The sequence below is a fragment of the Corvus hawaiiensis genome, chromosome 3 (genome assembly GCF_020740725.1).
Source record: "Corvus hawaiiensis isolate bCorHaw1 chromosome 3, bCorHaw1.pri.cur, whole genome shotgun sequence".
In the NCBI taxonomy this organism is placed as follows: domain Eukaryota; kingdom Metazoa; phylum Chordata; class Aves; order Passeriformes; family Corvidae; genus Corvus; species Corvus hawaiiensis.
Window position 1 is genome coordinate 116,716,389 of NC_063215.1, and position 21,664 is coordinate 116,738,052.

General features: G+C 39.4%; 1 protein-coding gene and 1 long non-coding RNA gene across 3 annotated transcripts in view; one reads left to right on the top strand and one right to left on the bottom strand.

Annotated features, from left to right (window-relative positions):
- LOC125323645 overlaps window positions 1-21,664 on the top strand; it is a 175,559-nt gene that overhangs the window by 128,864 nt on the left and 25,031 nt on the right. The window lies entirely within an intron of this gene.
- The window catches only part of PLCB1 (phospholipase C beta 1), a 341,635-nt gene that overhangs the window by 89,850 nt on the left and 230,121 nt on the right, over window positions 1-21,664 (bottom strand). For both annotated transcript variants that reach the window (XM_048298797.1, XM_048298798.1), the window contains exons 10-13: window positions 16,573-16,719; window positions 10,011-10,168; window positions 6,256-6,338; window positions 412-496 (exon numbers count right to left, since the gene is read on the bottom strand). In XM_048298797.1, coding sequence (XP_048154754.1) covers window positions 412-496; window positions 6,256-6,338; window positions 10,011-10,168; window positions 16,573-16,719 — 473 coding nt within the window. The remainder of the gene's footprint in view (window positions 1-411; window positions 497-6,255; window positions 6,339-10,010; window positions 10,169-16,572; window positions 16,720-21,664) is intronic.

Consider the following 21,664-nt stretch of genomic DNA (forward strand, 5'->3'; position numbering starts at 1 on the left):
ACCACATGGTACAAGACAGTTCTGTAACCTTTGTAAGCCCTGTTAAAATGAAATGGATTTTGCACAAGAGGCAATGTCAACAGTAAATGAAACAGCACTACTGAGGGCACTTAGGAAGAAAAATGCCTTATGAAATGTCTGCAGTAATAACCAAAATAAGTATTAGCTCAGATATGAGACTCTACGTTATAAAATGGCAGCTATGAGGATCAATTGCATTTAGAAGATCACAATTCACTGTATCAGGGCAATCTCTGCATCAGAAATGATGCTTAAGTCACCAACAGCTCACATTGCTTAACTCCCTCCTTTAGGCTGAAAGGCTTTACATGAAGAATGAGGCGGGACTGAGACACTTAAATAAAAATTGACACAGACATTTGTGATATGATAAACACCAAGCCACATTACCGGGTATTTTTCCAATGGATCCATAAGCAGTGCATCTCCAAATATTAATCTGCAGTATTCTGCCATTTTTGCCTGTTGTTTAGGGCTGAAGGGAAGAAAAGAAAGAAAGAAATGAGTCCTACTAATGCTCCAGAGTGAAAGCAGCAGTAACGGAGTATCTAATAGCCCTAAACTAGATATAATTTCCTGATCCAATTGTGTGAATTTTTCAGTGAGACCTACATATATCATGCAATTATTTCAATTCCTCTGATAGAGTTCATCAAAAGGAACACACAAAAAGTAAAGGCATAAGTCAATTGAATAACAGTGAAATGACCATAACATGAATTTGCCTCTTTCAGGCAGTACTTTTATTCGGAATTTAAATATTGCCCCCCTCATGTCACTTTATACATGTGCCTGGCATTCTGCTTGCACTACAGCAGTTTTCACAACATCCTCTGTAAATAAACTGAACCTCAGCAAACTCTGCTTATAACCAATTTTCCCGAAGTGCAACCAAAAGATGAAATAATTCCTGCATATCAGTGATGGAAGATTTAGGATTGCAGATAGGTTATATGGCTCAGAAATATTACTCCAATCATCTCAAAATGCAGCTCGGTACCACAGGCACTCTCTAATTTTAGAAAACGGAGTATTTTTGTTATATGTGCCTGTTTAAAATGCGTAGCATCTGAGCTGAGGCATCATTCAAAGTTTCCTTTTTTGACACTCTGTTGGGAAGTCTCGATTAAAGGACAGGTTTATATAGCTTAATATAACTTCCTCAGCTTCTGTTAATTAGGATCTGCATATCATGGAAGAGACAGGGATGCTATAAGCCGTTATGTTACCATGGAGCTACTTTTCATGACAAAGTAGAGCTGAGTATTGAGGAAAAAAAAAAGAAAAAGAATGCTCATTTTTCTCTTGCAAATCAGGAGTTCAACCCCAGCTGTGCCCAACTGGTCAGTGGTTACCATCTCCCAGGGTCAGTGTGGCCAAACCAGGGCTGAGATAAAGGTTGGGTGGCCAAATGACATTTCACTCAGAAAATGTAATTTCCCTGGGATCAGCATCCTGGATGCCCCTGGAAGCAAATAGGGGGTAAACCAGTCATTAGCTCAGTCACTGACAAAAAATACTGCGAGGAGGCTTTAAATTATTCCCCAAAGCAAGAGTTGCATGCAGTTTAAATGCTAACAGCATTTCATTAGTGCTGTCTTTTGCATGCAGCGAATTCTGCACAACAGCTAAAAGGCACTTTTAGCCGAGGATGGAAAATAAAGACGAAGACAAGCAAGGCAGCAGAATGAAGAACCCACACAGGAGAAGGTGATGGAAGAACAGATCAGGCTCGGACATTGTGTTGGATATTTCCAACCCTCAGCTACGAAGGGAAATAAAGGCATCACTCCAGCCAGCAGAGTGTGGATGTGCCATAAATCCAGGGTCATTAGGAAGAGTTTTATTTCAGTCTTCTCCACCAGTGTGTGTTTTGAACAGATCCATGCTCTCAGAACCCAGAAAGTTCAAAGGACACCTCCTTGAATCAAAAGAGTGCACTTATTGAAACCATAGTAATTAGATGTGACATCATCATCCTTAAATGGGCACAACTCCAAAAAGAACTCTCAATAGGAATTAAAAAAAATAAAAAGCAAGAGTTAAACCTAATAAATTTCCAGCTACTACCACAGCTAGAACAAATTCTTCTGATCTTCTGTGTTTAATTACATGTTTACCTCAAAGAGAGCACAGTGTGAACTTTCATTTTTGCAAACGAGAAAAATGAAATGCAACATTATGTTGGTTCAGCGTATAAATTCCAGTGTCACTGCATCCCAGAGGCAGAAAGTAGAAAAATTACGTGAAAAACTAATGGGTTTTAATACCATAAAAAACCCTTGAGGTACTAAACAAGGCCAAAGGAAGAAAATCGTGACATTACAAAATTACTTGAATTTGTGAAGTGGACTATGTGTACAGATACTTTAAAAAGCTCCTAAGAGGGAATAAAAAAATATTTAGGAGTACCAGCATTTAACTGTGTGGTAGATTTTTGTGTTCTCTCTCTCCCTAATATACATATCTATGTATGTATTGTTGCAAGGGAGAGATCATTAGGAACAGCAGATTCCATAGCCCTACTGAAGTCTTTTAAAAAAAGTTGGAATACCAGGTTTTTTTATTTTCCATTCTTTGGAAATTATGAACCAGAGCAACAGAAATACCAAATTTTCTACATCAGTATATTCCCCCAATTTAGTTACGAAGTCAAAACCCAGGTATTTCTTGGTCCACATCTACTGTTACTAGAAATTCTCTCAGCATTCATGCATTGTAGTGAAAATTGATTGTCTGAAAAGAGCTGACTTTATCTGCTTTATGATTTTCCCTGTGTGGACATGGACAGGTAGCACAGAGACTAATTATATATGCCCCCAAAATGTGCCAGGGGAGATAGAGGGGGAACATGATACCTGGAGATACAGAAATATAAAGAAGATTAAGAAATGTTTTCATTACCATTATTGTATTGCTTGCACTTTGTTTTACTGTGTTTGTATCGTGCCTATTACAAAGGTCAACCACAGAGGCTCTTTGGCACAACTACTGCTCCCAACATTACATTTTTATCACTTCTGCAGAGATACTTCCCCTGCATAAGACAAAGGCACAGATGCTTCCCAGAAGAGTCTAAAATAATTTGAAGTGTGGGATGAAAAAGTGATAAAAATCCTGTTAATATTTGAAGCGACAATTTCAGCCAGCAACCAGCAGTATGAATAACTGTAATTAAATTTCATCTTGGAAGCAATCTTATATGGATACTGCTCAAGGATCACTTAACCTTTTTGCTATGTCATCAGTGCATTTCTAATTATAGAGTGTCTGCTTTCAGATTTGCAGATTGCTTATCGTCTTGCAAGCCCCATTTCAAACGTCAAGGTCTTCTTGAGGTCTTTTCAACATTTTCAGGCCACTTCTGTTTTTTTCACAGAACCACAGCTTTTCTTAGTGGTCTTTTTTTCAGTGTGCACATTTTGACTTCACTATAAATGATGGCATACATAATATTTTATGTTGTCTAAAAGTTACATGCTTGCTCCTTTTCGAAAGTTTTTGTTGCATATAAACAGACAAGAAAGAATACACTAATAGTGGAGTTATAGTAAAGAAAATAAAAATCCTTAATGTGCCATAAAGATATTGGAGAGGAGCCCTTTTAGGAAAAACACCAAAGGAAAGCAAATGAGATGATTTACACAATGTGCTAGTAAGTGATTTTTCCCCTAGGTGGACAGAGAGTGTCCAAAATACTCTCATGAACATAAACCAGAAGGAAGAAAAATTGCATTTTAAGTCCAGTGGTGATTAGCACTGTCATCTCTACAGTGGTAATGTGAAACATATTTACCTCTGATAATTGCAGTCTGTTTAAAAGCCAGGAATACAGAACACAGGCTAAAACCATATTTTTGTTAAAGCCAATGCCAAAATTTCTAGGGGACGAGAATTTCACAAACGACTCTTGCAGCTTGAAAATCAGAAAAAATGTTTGGTCCTCTAGAAGTAGGAATTGATAAAAAAGGATTTGTTTGACAGCAACTCTATAAAAACATCAGCATTTTTTGTTAACATTTAGGGCAAATCCCAGCTTTAAGATCTAGGAGAAAAACAACATTCCAAGTAAATGAAAAGACAAAAGGAGCATTCCATGAAATTAGGTGAAGTTTTCTGTGAGTGGCATGACTAATTGCAGATTTCTGCAGCAACTAGTGAAGGAATGAAGGGATAATTGTAGCAGTTGGTAAAATAACTAGAAATTATTTTCAGCCAAAGCAAAATCAGAAAACACATCCATTAAATCTGATCATCTACTATAGCAGAGAATAATCACTAGCAGGAAAGCCTCAGAAAGAGAAAACATTTGGTAGTGGTTTTGCAAACTTGCTTTGCTAAAAAGCTGTGTCTTAGCAGTGTATGGAAAAGAATATCAGAGAATACACATAAGGTTAATCCATTATTCCATGGCTGGAGGTTTCTGGAGAGAAAGGTCCAATGCCTTCTGTGGGGCAAACTGTAAATAACAGAGTAGTGCAGCAGGAACTCTGCTCCTTTTCTGTCACATTCCTGCTGTGTCACACAGCCTTTAATTCTGACACTGTTTCATCTTATAATTTTAAAGCCACTTTTGTATATAACTTCCATCTGACAGGAGTTTATTTCATAAATCTTTTTAGTTCTTTATCTTCCTAAAATAGAACAGATCACCCTGGAACAGTTGAAGATTTAAGTCTTAATGACTTTAAAGGAAGAAAAATGTAACCCTTGTGGTTAAAATAATTTAGCTGGGTTTTTTTTTTGCCTTATAGTAACACAGTGAATGTATATTACAATAAATCCAGAAGAATGAGTATGAAATGTAATACATTCAAAAATGATGGTTGAGATCTTTCCTAAAGGCCAGAGGTTGCATTTGGAAGCACTGTGAGTTCAAACCTACAGGAGTAGGTGAGTGCAAGCAAGTCCAAAGGGACACAATATACACCAAAAAGAAATGAGGGAGCCATTAGAGAAGGAAATTAAACCCAGCATCTGTGTGGTCTTTCAGAGGAAGACAGGAATAACTAAGCAGGATTTAAGAGGTAGCTGTTTGAATCATAACCATGTAGCCTCGAAATGTGTGCAGAGCAAACACATATTTGCCCACAAAAGGTAAATTTACACTCTGAGGTATACAGGTAGTGGACCTCAGCTCTCAGATTTTAGATTTTTCTACCTACATAATTTTTGATCAGTATTGTCACATCTGTTCTTTAAAACCATTCTTACATAGCTTCTTCTACCAGTTCCTTCCCTTATGACGAGAATGTTCTTCTTAAAACAATGGAAAAGCAGTTAGCCCTCACCCTTTTCCTCTTTCAGAAACAAAAGTGCCAAAAGTGCCATCTTTTCTGATTTGTATAAAAACATTCATAGCTGCCCCGAGGAATATTTTTATTTTACATTGAAAAAAAAATTTAAAAATTAAAAAAGAAAACAAAACAAACAAACAAACAAACCAACCATAAAAACCCAAAACAAAACAAGAAACCTCCAAAAATTAGTTTCTAAGTCTAAACTGCCTCCAGAAGTGTTGGAAATTTTTTCACAGCAAAAAAAAACACAGAAGGGGAAAAGGCAATTCAAGTTAAGGCACATGTTATGTGTTTGAAACATGCAGACCTGGTTTCTGCATTCAAAACCAAAGTTAATGTAAAAAAAAAAAAAATCAGAACTGTAATAATAAAATAGATCACTGGGACAAAGCTAGAAGTGTTCTCATTTTTCTTTTCTTACATGGAAAAATTGTAACTTTTCTTGTAACTAAAAAAAAAAGAAAATGAAATAAACTTATGCAAACTGTTATTTTTTTGGCAGAAATGAACAGTTCCTGGCCATCCATGCCACCTATTTTGCAATCCTGGAAGTCCATGGTTCTGGCCTCTGCTTCTGACACAAGACACAGACCAAATTCTGAATATGTTTATAGCACAGAATAGGGTCACAAGCAGGTGAAATACTGCCTCGTTTTCTTTGGAGTATTGCTGCATTCCAGCAGGACACACTGAGACAGAAACATTAACAAAATACCTCTCACAATCAAACTTCCTCTCTCATACAAGAGGTTCTGATTCAGGAAGGTTTTTAAGAACAGGCCCAATTCATTCTGATCATCGCGGTTACTGAGGCTGGTACAAGTTCATTTTTGGATAAGAGCTGTTGTTTGTGTCACAAGTGCACACACACAATTCCAGGCCTAGACCTTATCAAAAATGAAACATCAGACAAGAAAATGTGGTAATTACTTACGAATCCACATGATTTTCAAAGGAAAGGAGGATTGGAAAGGGTGATGTCTTAAATGCACATTCAGCAATAGCTTCTATTACTTCCTAAAGAATCAAAATAAACACAGTTACAAATTTACCTCTCTAAAGAAGGAGAGTTTTATTCTTTGAAGACAGGCAAGACCCAGTGAGCTCTGAAATCATTCCCTGAGATAGACCTTCCTTCCCAAACATCCCAAAAAGCTCTGGATGTGCTCTTGCCACAACCACTTTTTTCAACCTGAACTATGATCAAATCTCCAAAACATCTGATGAGTCTCAAGCACCACATTTCTCAAGAAATGACCTATGTCTGCCAAAATCGATAGCTTAAATGTAAATCTTGGGTTTTGTGTGGAGTTGTTCCATGCCTGCAGCTATGGCTTTCATGTGCTATTCTGTGCAATAATAAACATGCTCTGACAAAGGCAGATCTTCTAAACATCATCAGCACAAGCACGTATCCATAAAATCCTTAGCTCCTCTGACTCACTTTTTAGTTCCCTCTCTTTTTTTTTTTTGGGTAACAGAAATCCCTTTAAAGCAAAAAAAGGGGAAAAAGACATCTTTACTTAATTAAAACAGTTGGTTCTGTGGTAATTATCAGAGGACTCAGAAAAGGAAACTTCCGTAAAGTTTCCTTTCAGCTTTATGGAAAATGGAAACCCTAAATCCAGTAAAAAAGTCATTTGATAATGATGATTTTAGTGGGGTGCACAATAAATGCACTCATTGTTACAAATGATGAAATGTTTCCCTCTTGGAACAAATCTCTCTTCCAAAAGAACACAAAACACTGAAGACTTTTCATATGCATTGCTGGCAAACTCCGGAGTTTCTAAGAACCCATAAGTCTCTGCCATGCCAAATCTTAAGGATGACTAAAACCTAAAAGACGTATTTATTTTAAACAAGCTTTCTCTGGGGATTCCTCTTGTTCATTTTCTGTACTTTAGAGGCTCAACTAAGAAGTGTATCAGTAAGAAATCCACTTCCTAAAACAAAAACTGAGCCTCTGGTACATTCTTTTGGCACATTTAATTTCAACTGCCTTCCCACTGCAAAAGGGGATGGAATCCTGCATGAGTGGGGAAAACAACCTGGAAGAGTAGAATTAGGATGGAAGTGATGAGATCTGAGGATGAAAAGCTCAGACACTGGTTCAGTGAAGGTAAATGCTCCATGGTCAGAGAGGAACAAGCTGGCAGGTTCCATACTTCTCTCCAGCTGCAGAATGACTCACCTGAAGCGGTCTCCAAGGTGTAAATATGGTCACACACACAGAGATTCCGGGGTATGCCATGACATATATGGCTGTTCCCTGTAGGATCCCCCCCAGCAGCAGCTCACAAGCCTCAGCTGAGAAAAACCTTACGGATTTCTGAGACATGGAGCAAGGGGAAAACCAAGGAACCAAAAACCCCAGGAACATAATGATGAGGAGCATACAGTGCTGCTGCCTCTGCACTTCGGGAAATCTGTCTGAAGCTGTGAAAGCTGGCAGACTGAGCAGAATCCTTGTGCCGTGGTCCTGGCAAAAGTGTGAGCTGATAAATGATTCAGCATTCAAGACATGAATTGATTCTCACACTCCTGACACATTATTTCACTGCCATTTTGCTCCTCCCCAGCCAAGCAGCACACTTTTGAGTGGTGAAAAGAAATCGGCAGTCGAGATGTTTTTCATGTTTTTCTGTGTGGATTAAAAAATGCCTGCCCTGAAATGACTGATGAAATACTCCTGAGTAGGTTTAAAATACCTCCCAATATCTCTCCTGCCAGCACAGTGCCAAGGGTTGAACATTTAAATAACCAAGGATAATCCTTGTTCCTGCTAATAATCCTTCTAAAAATCAGATTAATTTTGTTTTAAATTCCTGCTCATGACCAAAGCAGTCGAGAGCCATCTTCCTTAATTAAAGGACTTCCAGCAATCAAACCCCATGCCTGTAAACATAATTGGCTTCACATAAACGTAACTGGAAAGTTAATAACAAACGTGCAAGAAGGTTGTTTTACGTGTTTCTGTGATTAACTCAATCAGGGAAGAATTATAGAGAAAGCAAACTGGAAAAAAAAGGAGTGTTCTGGTACAAGTGAAATTTGGTGTTCTGTCTGTGGCAGAACTGTTCGCTTTTTTCCCTAAAGAAAGGCACTAGAAGGCAAGAAAAACCACCCAACAACAGGTTTCGAGTATGGGAGAAATGTCTCAAAGCTGTAGCTGGCACACAAGCCACACGTAATCCCTGCAACATAACCAAAGTCAGTAATGAACATTTTCCCACATATTATTGCACATGGCTAAGTCTAGAAATGTATTTCCATGGTGAGTTAGTGTCTCAGATGAAGAAGAATTATTTCTTCACACTTCAGAAATGATTTCCTGATGTATCATTATAAGCTGTGCTGACTACCAATCCTAACACTACAGGAAAGCACCTCCATTGTGCTCCTCTAACACCCCAGATCAAAAACATCTTTAAGAATAACAAGATGATAACAATCTAAGGTTATTGCTAAGGGTAAGGTCTCTACCTTATACTGTAGAAAAGGAAATGGAAGATGGAATTCAATAATAAAGATGACTTGTTTAGGGTTTGCAAGACACAAATATCCCCTCACAGTCTCCAAAGATACTAATTTTTCCTTTTCACCCTCCAGTGCTTCAGATCTGATCCCAAGTACCAGGGATAAGGATAACAGTGCACATACACTTATTGATCTTTTCTAAATATAATGCTGAGTGTCTGGGTCCTGTGGATGGAGCCTGCCCATCTGGCCGTGAGCACCATATTCTCTGCCCACAGGAATTTAAAGGCTTGCAAATTGTTGAGATCTAGCTGCTGTTTCCTGCCTCAGTTCAGGACTTTCACCTCCTACTCCCAGTGACCAAGCAGAGAAGAGAGAAGGAGTGAACTGATGTGTTGGTTATTGCTGTCCAAATCCTGTGGCCTCCAGCTCTGTCCTGTGGAGATGTAACCCAACAATGCCTTCACACCCCCATTTGTCTCTGTGCAGAACCAGTTGTGGTGGCTGTGCCTGGTCCTTCAGTCCTGGCTCTGGCCTTGGCTGGTTCTCTCCCTGTGAGATTTGCTGCAGGGACGTGCACAGGACCATGGACCTGGGCATGGAGCCCAGTCCCCAGATGGCAGTGCTATCACACCACATAATCCCTTTTCCTCACACTGCCGTGACCACAAGGACCCTCTCTCCCCATGCAAGGTTCAAATGCTGCAACTCTTCTCTTCTCTTCTCTTCCCTTTTCCTCACACTGCCATGACCACAAGGACCCTCTCTCCCCATGCAAGGTCCAAATGCTGCAACTCTTCTCTTCTCTTCTCTTCTCTTCTCTTCTCTTCTCTTCTCTTCTCTTCTCTTCTCTTCTCTTCTCTTCTCTTCTCTTCTCTTCTCTTCTCTTCTCTTCTCTTCTCTTCTCTTCTCTTCTCTTCTCTTCTCTTCTCTTCTCTTCTCTCTTCTCTTCTCTTCTCTTCTCTTCTCTTCTCTTCTCTCTCTCCTCTCTTCTCTTCTCTTCTCCTCTCTTCTCTTCTCTTCTCCTCTCTTCTCTTTTCTCTTCTCTTCCAACAAGTCTGCAGCTGCTCTGTAATTTCCTCTTACAGCATCTTTTTGCCCTCACATTTCTGCCCCTCCCACCTTCGCAGTGATATATCTGTGATAGTTTTGCACAAAAAGAGCCCTCCCCAGCTAAACCAGCTACATCAGTGTGCTGCAGTGCTGTACCTTGAAGGATATCTCAGTTGTCATGGTGAACCCATGTGTGATGACCGGCTCCTCCTCTGCTGTGCGTCCCTTCCAGCAGTCCAGCTCCACACAGCGGCAGCCCGACAGGAGCACTTGCCGGTACATCTCCACCGAGGAGTTGCCAGCCAGCTGTCCAGCTGGGACAGAACACAAAGAAAGGGAAGTCATTTTGGGCCTCAGGAATAGATACAACTGATCTAACAATAATCAGAGTTAACAGCAGCTTTTACCCTCGGCTGAGAGGAGTAACATTCCAAGGAACACAAAGACGCAACGGAAATTACTTTGGCACAGTCAGTGTCATGGTTCGGATCCTGCCCTCAGTCAGACAGAGAAATAACCCAGCTGAAGTCAGCTCAAAAGCTTCTGACGAGCAGCATCAAATACATGAAATAAAATAATAATAATAAAAAAGCTTAGTTCTATGAGATTTTATCCCTTGACAAGCAGTGTGAAATTCAGAGGAAACTCAGGAGACCAAGACCACATTTTCTCACAACATGCAACGCAGTTTAGTACAAGATGAAACAAACCCCCTGCAGACACTAATGGCACCATCATTAGGTCTCAAATCAATATTTAATATGCTAACCACTGCAATGAGTTGGTCAGTTAAATTTCCTGATGTGATACTGTATTATGTAGAGAGAAATTCAATTAAACTGTCCTTTTCCAATAATGAGATATTATAAAGCTAAAAATTAAGAAGGAAAATTCATTTTTTCCAAACTTGGGAAGTATTAAAAAAGAAACATAAAAAAAAAATTCTCAACCCAAGCCAACAAAGAAGTCCAGTGGGATTCAGGGAAGGATATCCAGCCAGGTTGTCTTCATCTGCTGCAACAGGTTTGATTCCAGTCCTTCAGACACAAATTTCTTGCAGCAGAGAGGTAACAGTAATGGAAGAATGGCTTTGTGCTTCTATGAGATGTGAAGAAAATGGATGCAGTTTCCTGCCTTCTAGCAGACTTCCTGAGAAGATCTTCCCGGATTTCTTGAAGGAAATTAATTTTCTTTTTAAGGAGGCAGTGAGCTCATTTACAGCAAAGATTCTTTGCTGACTGGGGACATATAAATACTTCATCTAGACTGGCATATAATATAATGCAGATTAATCCTCATTTTATTGTCTCTGCGATTCCATGTTTAGGTTTTATGCTGGGAAATACACATTTTGGGATTTGCTTCACAAAACAGCATTGTCTGCCTTTGCTCTGTTTTTACCTTGTACTAAAACTGTAACAGAACCGTTCTTATTTGAAAATCCCTGTTTACAGTTTCTGTCTGATACATGAGCTGGAGCAATCATACATACTCCACAAGGTATTAACATTACTCCTGTTGAAATCCATAAGAATTCTCACTTTCTGCTGGAACCAATGGCAAATATCTGTTAATAACAGAAGAAACTGGCCAGTGCTGGAAAGCTCTGAAAATCCAAATGGAGTCAGCAAAGTGATGAGTCTCTTTTTTTTGTTTTTGGAATTTAGCTTTTTCCTGTTTCACCTTTGGTTATGGAAGATTATCTTTATTCACACAAAAGCCTTTTTGGTGCAATTCCAATGTCTGGGTTAAGTAGTGGCTCTTTTTCTTTGCAGGATGCAAACAAGCATAAGCATGGATCAGAGAATAACAACTCACATTTCCATGTACTCATCCCTAAGCATCTGCCTAGGAAATCCTGGCTCTCACAGGGATCCATTGAACTCTACTGCCTAAAAAATCACTTTCACTTAGAAAACTGTTCTAATGTTGTCTCTCTTTTCCCTCAGAGCATTTTGAGTTTGGATTAACAAACTATTCTATGATTAACAAACTCTATTTCCTGAGAGACTCCTGGTGGTTATCACTGCTAAGTGTTTTGGGCTCCAAGATCCTTCACCTTCAAAAGTGCTTAAGAAAATCATGACATGCATCACTTGCCATATGACACTTCCCACACTACCTTATTAATAAGGCTCAGACGTTTTGGAAGGATTCCTGCAAAGGATAAGAGGATATTCAACCTCTGAACCATAAAATCTTCAGAAAGACTCCCAGGCAGAGTGTAAAATGCTAGCACATGTTTTAATAGTCCCAACAGCTTGTTTTTCTGAAATACAGAATATGAGGAATGTTCCCTCAAATGTTTTTTTGCATATATTATTTAGAAATTTCCATTGTGTGAGTTGCTATTTGCATTTATTTTAAAATACCCCTTTTGTATTCCAAAATGTGATAACACAGACACAAAGGGAACACTTCCAGTCTATTTTTAATAGCCTGAGTACAGATCAATTTTTTAATACTGGAAATTGAAAGCATTATGTATTCCCTTCTACAATACAAGCAGTGTCTACAGTAATACCATAGATAACATTTGCATCCCATCATTCTCTATGGGCTAAGGAGAAATGGATTTTGAGAAAAATTCACATTTCTGAAAAATATAATTGGCCAAATGATACCTGACAGGATACTATGCAAAACGTGCCAGTGCTGGTTGATCTAAGCTGAGGACATGACCCATGTTTCCCTACACAGAGCAGTTCCACACTTCTACAGCTTTAAGCTGCTCATTTCTCAGGAAGTGCACCCTTGATGGGTTCATCCACCACTGTTTTTCCAAGCGAAAGTTATTTGAAATACAAGGACTTAAAACATAGTTGCAATCTATTTAAGATATCTTTCCTCCCCAACTGGGGGATTTTTGGATCCAGGTATTTGGAATCACCTGACTCTTCATTATTCTAGAACCAGAGGCTGCTTCTTCCCTCCCTCCCAGCACTTTCTCCCAGCATGAGGTGCCTGTATCCTCCCTCTGCCATGCACAAACATGAGTTGCTGAATCTCCTCTCTCCACGCAAGTCCTGGAGAAGCAATCAGTGCCTTGGATCATACACTGGGGTTTGCAGTATGCAAACTCAGAGCCCCAAACTGCTGGGAGCCTGGCTCCTCACTCCTGCAGCCACACAAGGTGCTGGAAGCTGAGATTGTTTTACACACAGCACATTTATCTGAATTTATTTTCCTCCTGAGCTATTTCACCATGCACAGGCCAAGCAGATCAGACCCCACACTGTGACATACTCTGCTCCTGCTTGTACGTCAGTCAGAATAAGGCTCTCAGCCCTGCCTGTTGTTTTTAACACTTTACACTGGACCAAAGCAGGATGTGTGCCCGGCAGCACGATGGTATCACCCAGCCATCCATCCCTTCCATATGGTGCTGTCAGCTTGGAAACTGTTCTGGAAGCTTTGGAGGTGAAGAAGGTTTCAAGGAAGTGCTGAATGCAGATAATAAGCAGGAACAGTGAGGACTGAGGAATCACTGAGAACAGAAAAGCTGGAGGATGGTAGATGAGAGGTCACAGACAGCAACAAAGAGAACATGCCCCTCATGAGACTAGAAAGAACTGAAATACCAGATTGTAAGCAGGGAAGCACATGCTGAGGGTGAACAGGATAGTCCCACATTGGCTGTGTGTGCTCAGCGGATACCTCAGCAACCTACTGCTGATATCATTGTTCCTTTTAGCCAAACGTGTTACAGGCGTGTGATTTTCATATTTTGCATTTCCCATATACAACAGCAAATTGCACAGCCAGCAAAGTATGCAAGGCTGAGTGTGATATGTCATCATTTGTCTCTGACTTTTGGGTGCTGCTGAAAGAAATGTTGCAAAGTCACTCCGCACTGTGACCACAGCAGAAACCGGAGGTGAGATGCCAGAAAAAAGCAGAGTTGCACTTTAAGTGTTCAAGGGAAAAAAGAAATAAATATGCTACTTGTGAGAAAAAATGATCAGACAGTAAAAAAAGTTTCTAAAAGATGACATTTCTTTAAGTTAGCCCAGGTTCGCTACAAATCACTTCTTTCTTTGTGGATTTTTACCTTTGGTCTTAAAAATTACATTTCCCTAAGAAAAAGAAAGCAGTAACACTTCTAAATAAATAATCAGGACTTGATGTACTGCCAAGGGTTTCTACTAAAGGCTAGGAAAATGATCAGCATAATTAAAAATAAATTGAGAGTGTGCACATGTTTCTTTTTATGTTATAATGTTGCTTCTTTGTGCACGCTTTTTCTGGGTTAAAAAAAACTAACAAAGGGAAAGATAATTGGTAGGGCATTAAGCACAGTAATCATAAAGTATTGCCAGACTGAATGGCTTTCTTATTGTCCTGGTAATTATGACATGACTAGTTGCTATTTCATGGTCTCAATCAGGGCAAAGGTGCTTCCAAGGCTTCCCTTCCAAAGCCATGAGCACTTGAGCAGATCCTTCAAACTCTTTTGGGGAAAAGGAATAGCCTGTCACCATTAATTTTATTAATTTTACTTCCTTGCTGGAAGAAAGCAAATGGGAATGTGATTGCTGTATCTGATCTAGGCTCAGAGCAAAATCCAAGGCTTTCAGTTCTTGTAATGCACAGATAAAAATCAAATCATTAATCCCATTGTCAGCCAGCTGCCACACATTCACTGAAGATAATGAACCCACTAAAAGGGAAGGGCTTGTGGTTTGTGCCTGTAAATGTGAAAACACGCACTCTGACAAGGAATTGGAAAGAGTTTCAAACTTCTTTCCTGAGTTTACCCTGCTTTACTCCCCCCAGTTTACTAAGATAGGAATATTTTGTCAAATTAAGACTGAAGATCATGTTTCCAAATATAGCCTCTGAAGTTACTTGGAAATGCAGGCAAAGAAACCTGTAGATGCAATCTGGGATGATTTGCAGATTTTCACATACAAGTCAAAGCAAATTTAGCAAGTGTCAAGGTAAATAATTAAGCATGTGAGGTCACTCGTACTGCAGTTAAAAAAATCAGAATAGGTTGGACTAATCATGAATTCCCATCCTTAATTCTTTGGGTTTTGGCTTCTGTGCCTCCAGACCTTTGGAACACATCTCTGTCCTGACCAGCCCTGATAAAAATCTGCAGTATGGAACTGGCTATAAATTCCTGCTGGTAGAGGAGAGAGCAGTCTTTTATCTCTTCAGATCAACTTTAAATTGCATTGTCTTTAAACCTCCTGTGGGCCTGTGCTTCTCACTTTCGTACTACAGCTTTACTGTTTTCTTCCAGAATATCTGTATAAAGCTGCAGCATTTGGCTTAAGCACCAACTAATACTCAGTGACAGAATGAAGTCCATATTGGAGGTAAGAGGTCTGCAAAACATCATAGTTAAAAATTACTTTAGCTTTGGCCATGTCTTTGCTCCACCAAAGAGCATAAATTTCTGCATATTGGAATCATAACTTAAAAGCGACCACACTGATTTTCTTTTCTTTTAATTCAGAGAAAGAAAATAGCTGTCAAAACAAATACTTATGCGACAAGTTCTAGCACAAAATACATTTTACAGCCGAGATATAAACCCTTGAAAAATGGTGTCTAATGGAAACAATGACAGTTCATTCACTCCCTGAAAGCACGCGAAGGTGCTGGAGAAAGAGCTGTAACAAACATAAAGCAGATGAAAATAACTCCCATGAGGTCTGTTTAAACTGGGCATCACCACTGCCTGCCGTTGTTTATGTTTCGGCATGCTGGCTTTCTGAAGGAGTTGGTCAGTTAAGGCCAGTCTGTTAATAGCATTAAAAAGCCTATGTTATGCATAAGCCACATTTTTAGCACTCAGTGCAGCATCATTTTTTAAAATTTAACATAATGCTAAGTCAGTAGCAAACATGACAAGACAAAGCAAACATCAAATCAAACAGGAGAGAATTCCCTGTGCACATCTACTTGCCCCAAACATTTGTTCCTATGCAAACCAAACTAAAATAGTAAATTTACAATTATTTTCTCACAAGTTAACAGAACCTTGGACTAGAAAATGAATGCCAAAAGTTGAATTCATGAACTGCCTTAGCTTTTTCTGAGTCTTAAAGCATTGATAACCTTGCTGTGCAGTCAGTACAGTTCAGACTGTAACTCTAATTAACGGGAGCTTCTGGGTGCTCAGCCTTTTTAAAAACATGACAGCACCTAAAAATTTCAGCTCAGATGTTAGATAGTGTCAGGGAACAGATTTCCACTCCTTGCATTTATGGGCTGTCAGAAAGTTATGTGCCATGTTGGAACCTCCCTAACCTCTGAATCAAAGCATATTTCATGGAGCACAACAAACTGCCAGATTTAATGTTTAGGGGCAAATTTATGAGCTACAGAGATGTTTCCCGTATTCTGCTTTGCACACTTGTCTGGCTATCTTTGTTGTCATAAAAAGTACAATGTTCATTCTCCTCCCTAAAGATGGACCTTAATCTGGAATCCTATCTAAGTTGAGGGAAACTTTCCAGGGACTTCACTGGGCTTCTGACCAGGCCTTACCTGAATAATGCAACTGCTGCTCACCTGTTAAAAAAAGTGTATTTGATGCAGTTGTGTTGCAGCTACAACAAAAATCAAGTGCCACCCTTGTTTTCCTGAAAACTAAACTCCATCATCTGTTTAATGTTGATGTTTTTAGTGTATTTTATGTTACCACTGAAAATATGCTCAGAATTTCTGTAAGATAAGAAATTAGATCTCTCCAACACTGCTGTACCTGTGAGGTAGGTGTTGTGTGAGGAGTTGATGAAATAGTGTGACAGTGGTTGAGACATATCTTCATTTAAATCCAGTTTCTCAGGTGGAACGACACCGTTCTCTTCTCCACTCAGATACCGCATAAATCCATCCACGGATATCTGTCCTGAGAGAAACACAGACCCAGGGAAAGCACCAATTAGTTTCAACTGCAGATTTTGTGACATGCAGATAAATTCAATACACACTTACACAAAAGCACATGTGAAAGAGCATATAATCATCAGCCTGGCCTTCACCTAGTTATGCAAATACTCTTTTGTTACTACTACCTCATTTTCAGCCATTCAAGTTGCAGGTAACACATAGCCTTTTAGCTGTAACAAAGATAAATCATTTCATAATCAGCATCTACAGAAAATCAAGGGCATGGGGGAATCAGAATTACAGAAAGAACAGAGAAAATAAATCTAAGCCCATCAAGGAAAGGGGTCTTTGGGGGACAAAACAAAATACTCTTTCCAGAGGAAACCAAGAAACCTGTAGAGGGCCACAAACACAGGTAACTCTGATCTCTTTTGAGTTTGGTTCAGCATGTGTATGAACTACCTTTCAAGTGGGAACTTAGATTTGCTTTGTAATTTTTATATTTGTCTCCTAATTCATATCTTATTGGAGTGCCAGCAGAAATGATCATTTCATATGCTGCTGTCAAATTAGAAAGCTGAGTCCTATCCTCAGCTTAAATATCCCCATTGATCTCAGTGGAGCTGCTCTTATTACATCAGGAGGACTTCTGCTGTCAAGCCTTCTGCATAAAGTTGACTTTAGGGTGTCAATTTGTACATTTAGACTAAAAAGAAATCCGGTAGCCTATAACTGAAGATTATTGCTTAACTGAACAAATATGAGACATTTTTCTTTGCCTGATATTTTTTGCTATTTTGTCTAGGTTTCATCTGTTGATTTACTCAACCACATATCTTTAGTTATTTCAGCTCCTGCCTACAGTAAAACAGATCTTCTGTATCTCTGAAGTACATGTTTGGTGACTCCCAACAATGAGAATTTCATACCTCTTGTGCCCAACCCAAAATATTCTACACAGTCAGTTAAAGCAAAATCTCATTTGCCTGTTGATAGCATTGAAAAACTGAAGATTTCAGTTCTACTCCTGACTCTGCTACTCTTTCCTTTCAGGATCAATCCCTTTTTATACTAAAACATACAAACTTACACATATTTTCCTAGCATGTTAAAAGTAGCAGACAACCCTGCTCTTTTTTTTTTTTTTTTTTTTGTTTGTTTGTTTTTTGTTTGTTTTTTTTTTTAAAGCTTGTAATCACATGATGCAAATATTGCATGTAAAGCATTTACTTAAAATCTGTGCTTGGACCTGACTTGCCTCTTGCTCAGAGAGGAAAAGATATAACAGTCTTAAGTGCAGATCCTCATTTTCATAACAACCCAAGGCTGACAGCACTAAAAGAACTTATTCATATGACAAGAAAGGCAGTGACAATACAGAGCAATGCAGTTACCATTCATTCTTATGACAACAATTGTAAGATGGTTGGAAAGAAAAACATCAAGTCCATCCACTACTTTAAGGCTGTAATACGAGGGCAATCCACAGCTGGTTTGTTATAGGGAAACTAATCATCCAGAGATGAAGGCCCATGTACTTTCCTTTCCACAAGAAAAATGCAAGTAGGTGAAAATCAGGAAGAAAACCCCACCACTGAGGTTTTTCATGAAACTAAAGGTTTAGGAACAACTCTTCTACCGCATGAATCTACCAGAGAATGCCAACAGTACCAGGTGCTATAATGGAGTTAGCTTGACCTATAAACCACCTAAGAGAACACTCTGCACCAAGTATACTGGGACTAGGCAGAGCATGTGGTGTTTATCCATACCAAGTAAAACAACAGAGGAAAGAACAGTTAAGATCCGAACAGGACAGCTGCTACTTGCATTTTATTATACAGATAGGCTGATTCATGCAGGTGTCACTTTCAAGGTTCTCAAAGTGTTCTGTGTGTTCAATCCTCAGAGTGTACCTCACAAACAGGGGCCTTGTTTTTCTGATGGAGACGGTCTTCCTGTGCATTGCCACTGGTATTATCATAAATCACAGCGAGCATTATTCACACGTATAATTAGGCAGCTTCTGAGTTACACACTTGCTTGAGCCCATGGCTCTGGAACGCTATTTCCCCTATCCCAATTAAGCAGTCAGCATTTCAGAAAGTGAAGCAATTAGCAAGTTCAATTACAGCCTATATTGCACCCGTGAGAGTTTGTCTGCAGAACGGAGATGGCAGATGTCAAAGGGGCTTTGTGTCCTGGATATTAAAAGAGTAGATTGTTTGTGACCAATGTCAATGATATTCTGAGGCCAACTGCAGAGAGGATGATCCTTGGTGGACAGTCATAAAAAAAAAATAGCCTCAATTAAGTGCTAAGATTTGTTCTCTGTTTCCTTAAACATATTACACATTTACACAGACACTGGCAAGAAAAAAGTAATATGTGATCAGTTGTTTCCATTACAGTTGTCATCTTTTATCTTGGATATATAATAGAAAGATTTAATGATGTGTTTAGGCATAAAAAGTCAGAGAGACAAGAGACACATAATGCAAACACACAGAGACATGACAAATTCACATTTTTTCCTTTCCTTTTTTTGGCTTTTTTTAATTAAAATTACCTTAGCCCTAAAATTTTGATGAAACTTCCAAAAATATCTAGTATGCTTTATATACTTCAAGTTGTAGAGTTAATTGGCTTGCCTTTTTCACTCACTACTGCCATGTTAAATTTGATCTGATGTCTCTTCTTGGGATGGAACTCACATCTGTATAAGCACAGCAGAAGGCATGTCAGCAGCTACAGCCCTCAGTGAGACCCTTCTCTCTGCAGGGCTTTTTTTCTTGCCAGCACAAGAAATTTTTTTTTTTTCCCCTTCAAACACCTCTTCTCTAATTTATCTGATTAATTACAATTTCCCTCCCTATGGGGTCACTCGGTAGTGCTTTACTAAAACACTTAAAATCAGCCAAACATAAAAATACCTCCTTTTTCCTGAGGTATCTGGCCAATTTAAATGTTCAACACAACTCACTCAAGTGCCACTGAGACACCTCCCGCTGAAGCAGGCAAGAGCTCCTCATCCTCCTCTCTCCCTCAGGCCTCTCCCTTTTCCCTTCTCACTTTGTCCACTTTCCCTCACACTGGACATTTTCCTCTCCCACTTTTCACATTTTTCTCTCACACGGAACATTTTCCCTCATTGCACTTTCCCCTTCACTTTCAGAACCTTTTTCCCTTCACACTTTGTGCTTCTTTCCCCCACACTTCCCACTTTTCCTCTCCGTATTTTGCACTTTTCCTCTCCATATTTTGCACTTTTCCCTTCACGCTTTGCTCTATTTCCCCTTACACTTTCCATTTTTCCCTTACATTTTGCACTTTTCCCCTCACACTCTGCACTTTTCCTGCCTCGCTTTGCCCTTTTTCCCTCACACTTCACACTTTTCCCCTCACACTGTGCACTTCTTCCCCCCACACTGCACTTTTCCCCTCACTTTGCACTTTTTTCTGCACCATTGCCCTTTTTCTCTCACACTCTGCACTTTTTCCCCTCTCACTTTGCTTTTTCCCTCACACTTTTCCCCTCACACTTCGCACTTCTTCCCCTCACACTGTGCACTTTCCCCCTCACACTGCACTTTTCCCCTCACTTTGCATTTTTTTCTGCACCTTTGCCCTTTTTCTCTCACTCTGCACTTTTTCCCCTCTCACTTTCCATTTTCCTCCTCATATTTTCCACTTTCCTCCTCACACTTTGCACTTTTTCAATTGCATTCTTTCCTTTACACTTTGCCCTATCTCCCCTCACACTTTGCACTTTTCCCCACACTCTGCACTTCTCCTGCCTCTGCCCTTTTTTCCTCACACTTCACACTTTTCCCATTACTCTGCACTTTCTCCCCTCACACTTTGCACTTTTCCCCTCACTTTGCACTCTCTCTTTCTGCACTTCTGTTCTTTTTCTCTCATACTCCACACTTTTTTCCCCTCACACTTTGCACGTTTTTGGACTCGATTCCCAAAGCACGCATAAGTGGCCAGCTAAAGTTTGGTGCCAGCCAAGTAAGTAACAGATCAATTTTAATGTTTTTAATGTGCATTGGAACGGGCCTGAAAAATACAAGTGTGGACGAGAAATATAAAAGTGTCTAATGTATTCTTAGTCACAGGCATTCTCAATATCTCAAGATTAGAAATGTGTAGCTGCACACTTGGGTAAAGATTATATAGACTTTGATCTAACTCTAGAAATGTACCTGAATTAAAAACTTTCAAGAGTTTGGAAAGGCGCTGTAAATCTGGAAATGTCTCTCTATGCCTCTCTCTCCATTTGTACACATGTGCAGGAAAGTGTGAAGCAGTTTCTTAGCAAATGGTTCCACAGAACACCTCAAACTGCTGCTCCATACAACCTTCAGGGAGGTGAAATTCATGCAGAATCAAAAAGAACGACCACACTGGGAACCATGTGAAGTCACCCGTATTCGGCATTTTTACATTAAAATTTGGTAGGAAGGAGAAGTAATTTCCTACTAGAAGCGTAATACGTTGAGAGATTCTATTGAATTTCCTGACTGTGATCAGCTTTATTATATGAAATTTAGGAAGCGTTTGTGCAGGTTGATCTTTTTCTGCATCCCTGGCTTTACCTGATTGTTCCAAAATAGCTACAAGGGAGGGGAAAAAGAAGAAAAAAGGCATGAATGAAGAGGCAAGTTCTATGCATTTCACAATAATTCCTTATTAACTCCAGCTGCATCATCCCATACCTTTCAAGATCTATTACAATGGATCAAACACATGAATGTGTGAGAGAAGGAGACTTAGAGGTGACCTTATCACTCTCTACAACTTCCTGAAAGAAGGTTGTAGACAGGCGGGGGTTGGTCTCTTCCACCAGGCAGCAACTGGCAGAACAAGAGGACACTGTCTCAAGCTGTGTCAAGGAAGGTATAGGTTGGATATTAGGAAGAAGTTTTTCACAGAAAGAATCATAAAGTACTGGAATGGTC